The 2,681-nt window shown below is 31.4% G+C and overlaps 1 protein-coding gene across 1 annotated transcript in view; it reads left to right on the top strand.

Annotated features, from left to right (window-relative positions):
* IQCM (IQ motif containing M) overlaps nucleotides 1-1,780 on the top strand; it is a gene marked incomplete at both ends in the record, with an annotated part of 244,370 nt that extends 242,590 nt beyond the window's left edge. The window contains one exon of the mRNA XM_081077357.1: nucleotides 1,677-1,780. Coding sequence (XP_080933483.1) covers nucleotides 1,677-1,780 — 104 coding nt within the window. The remainder of the gene's footprint in view (nucleotides 1-1,676) is intronic.
* Nucleotides 1,781-2,681: the final 901 nt, after the last annotated feature.

Below are 2,681 nucleotides of genomic sequence, written 5' to 3'. Positions count from 1 at the left end.
TGTATCAGGGACGGGGTCAAAGACCAAATGTTAGAACAAGAGATGTTTCCAGTGCTCTTGTCACTGAGGAGATGACAAGGGTTCTAGGAGGTCTGTGACAGGAACTGGGGACAGAGATCAGTATATATTTTTCTATTATCTCACACAATTATTCGTAAAATTTCTTTATAAAGCCTACATGTAAGTACATAATGTAAATAACATAGCAATTATATTATGAATACTTATAATGTGTCAGACACATATCTTTTTAATTAAATAATACACTATTGTTTGAGGAGTTTTAGGTTTGCAGGAATATTGGTGGAAAGTAGAGAATGTCCCCATAAACCCCTTCACCTGCTACCCCCTCCTCCTGCTCCCTATTATTACCATCTTGCGTTAGTGTGGTATATTTATTACAATTGATGAGTCTATATTAATACATTATTTTTACACATATATCTTTTGATATATGTTTTTTGGATCTTTTCAACAACTAGACAAGATAGATATAATCCCCATTTGAAAAGTAAGGAAACTATGAATGTTAAATCTGGATTCACTCAAAAATATGTAAGAACAAGATCTTGGACCATTGTATTTGATTTTCCTTCTATTTTACCTACTTTGAGTAATCTTATATTTCAATTTTCTTCTCTCTGATAAAATGTATGTTTGATATTACACATTATCCAAAAGACATTCACAGTAGGAAATAATTTTATCCTAAGAACTCATCTTTAGAACTAAGATGCTAATAATTTTATCCTAAGAGCTCATCTTTAGGACTAACATGCTTATCTTGTATAACTATTAGATCAGGACACCAACTGGTGGTTGTCTTCTTATGATCCCATTTGCAATATTAATTACTAATACTAACTATTTTATAAATACTCTGTAGTCTAATTTAGTTTTGTTATTACAAGCCTACTTCTTTGTCTAATGACAATATAAAAATCAAAATAGCAGCAATGCCCTGCTTCTTTTTTCAATTCAAGTTATTCTTTTCCTTCTAGTAATGCAGATGGTTCTTCTCATAATTTTAACTGTTTTTTTTTGGCTGTTGGTTATGATTTTGTTTAATAACAACTGTAAGTTGTTATTAAATATAACAAAATATTTAACATACTCACAAAAATATACTATCCTTTCTGTAAATTAGCAAAATTTAACGTACTCCCCCAAAATATACTACCCTATCTGTAAATTACTGCTGTGTATAATGGTAGCCACCATAAATCTTGGCTTTTATTTCTTATTTGGAAAGTCATTTTATACATAAAGATGAATCAAGTACAAGCAATCTATTTGAATAAATAGTGGTTTATATTGATTTGAATATCAGTATCAGAATTGATTATATTGTAATGCAAAAAAAATTCAATACTGCTGTTTTTCCGGTAAACGTGTTATATCTAATTTATTTCAAGCATACAATATATTGGTGGACTCCAAGTTCTGCCATCCCCTCTCTCAACTCTTTGGTCCAACAATAACTCCCTTTGAGTTTCTTGGCATGATATGAAATGTAATGCAGGACACCTAAAGGAGGTGTGCCCAAGTCAAATCTTTTGTATGTTTTAGTACAACCATAATTGATTTCCTATAATATTCTATGATGTTAAAAGCATGATACATTCTCTCATGTTAAATGAAAATTTATTAATGTAATTATGTATTTCATCTTACAGTGAATGGACATCCAATACTGAAAAGAGCTAACATCCGGATTGTTGGGAATTTAGTGTGCAGATCTATGAGAGAAAGGAAAATGAAACAAGATTATATATCTTGAGAAGTAGAATAATGTTTTCAATATAATGTTGTTATCTTAAGAGTGGAACCTATCTACCCAAAAAGATAAGTTAACATTGGCCATGGATTAATTCGGTATCAACAGGAAAAAAGACAAGCATCTTTGCATATCCAAAGAAAGTCTTCGACAAGTCAGTCAGTAATTTCTATTCTAACTATCTTTGAATGAACCATTCATTGGATATTCTTCATAAAAAAACATCTGTTTTTTAAAGTTGAAACCACATAGTGGTGAGCATTCCTTTCACTGGACTTAAATTCATTTTGTTCCATTACCAATAAATGTCATAAAGAAACTTTAAGATTCTTATTTTTAAAAACTCACTTAAATTGTTTTGGAAATGGTTTCTCAAAATATGCTCTAAACTGTATGATTTTATCAGTGTATGCATAGTATTATTTTTCCCCATTCTCATTGTTTGCTTTAAGGTGAAAAACAAGAGTCAATATACATTATTAATGATTACCTGCCTTAGTTCAGAAAGGATTGGAGCACCGTGGCTAACATGAGTTTCTTAAGAATCTCTAATTTTATCCCTTATCCATCCATTATCCCTCCCTCCCCTTCTCACTCCCTCTTTCTATGAGTGGGCTTGGAATATAAGTGAAGGAGCAATGGTTGAATGGACAGAATGTAAGCATAGCATAGAAACTAGATATGAATAGAAGCAGGGACTACCTGACAAGTGTTCCATTTTTACAGTTCTTACCCTGGATCTATTACTTTAGTAATTTACTCCTTGGTTTTAAAAAAATCTCTCTCAGGCTACTTCATGCAACGGACTTTACTGTAGAATGCATATGGAAGTTATTAGAATGAAATCTTTAGAAAAACCAATTGCAAGAATCATGTTAAGTCAGGACCTCACCAAAACCAAAAC

The sequence above is a fragment of the Rhinolophus hipposideros genome, assembly GCF_964194185.1.
Source record: "Rhinolophus hipposideros genome assembly, chromosome: 16".
In the NCBI taxonomy this organism is placed as follows: Eukaryota; Metazoa; Chordata; class Mammalia; order Chiroptera; family Rhinolophidae; genus Rhinolophus; species Rhinolophus hipposideros.
The sequence above is the reverse complement of the archived record's forward strand: the minus strand, read 5'-3'. Positions and strand labels throughout refer to the sequence as shown.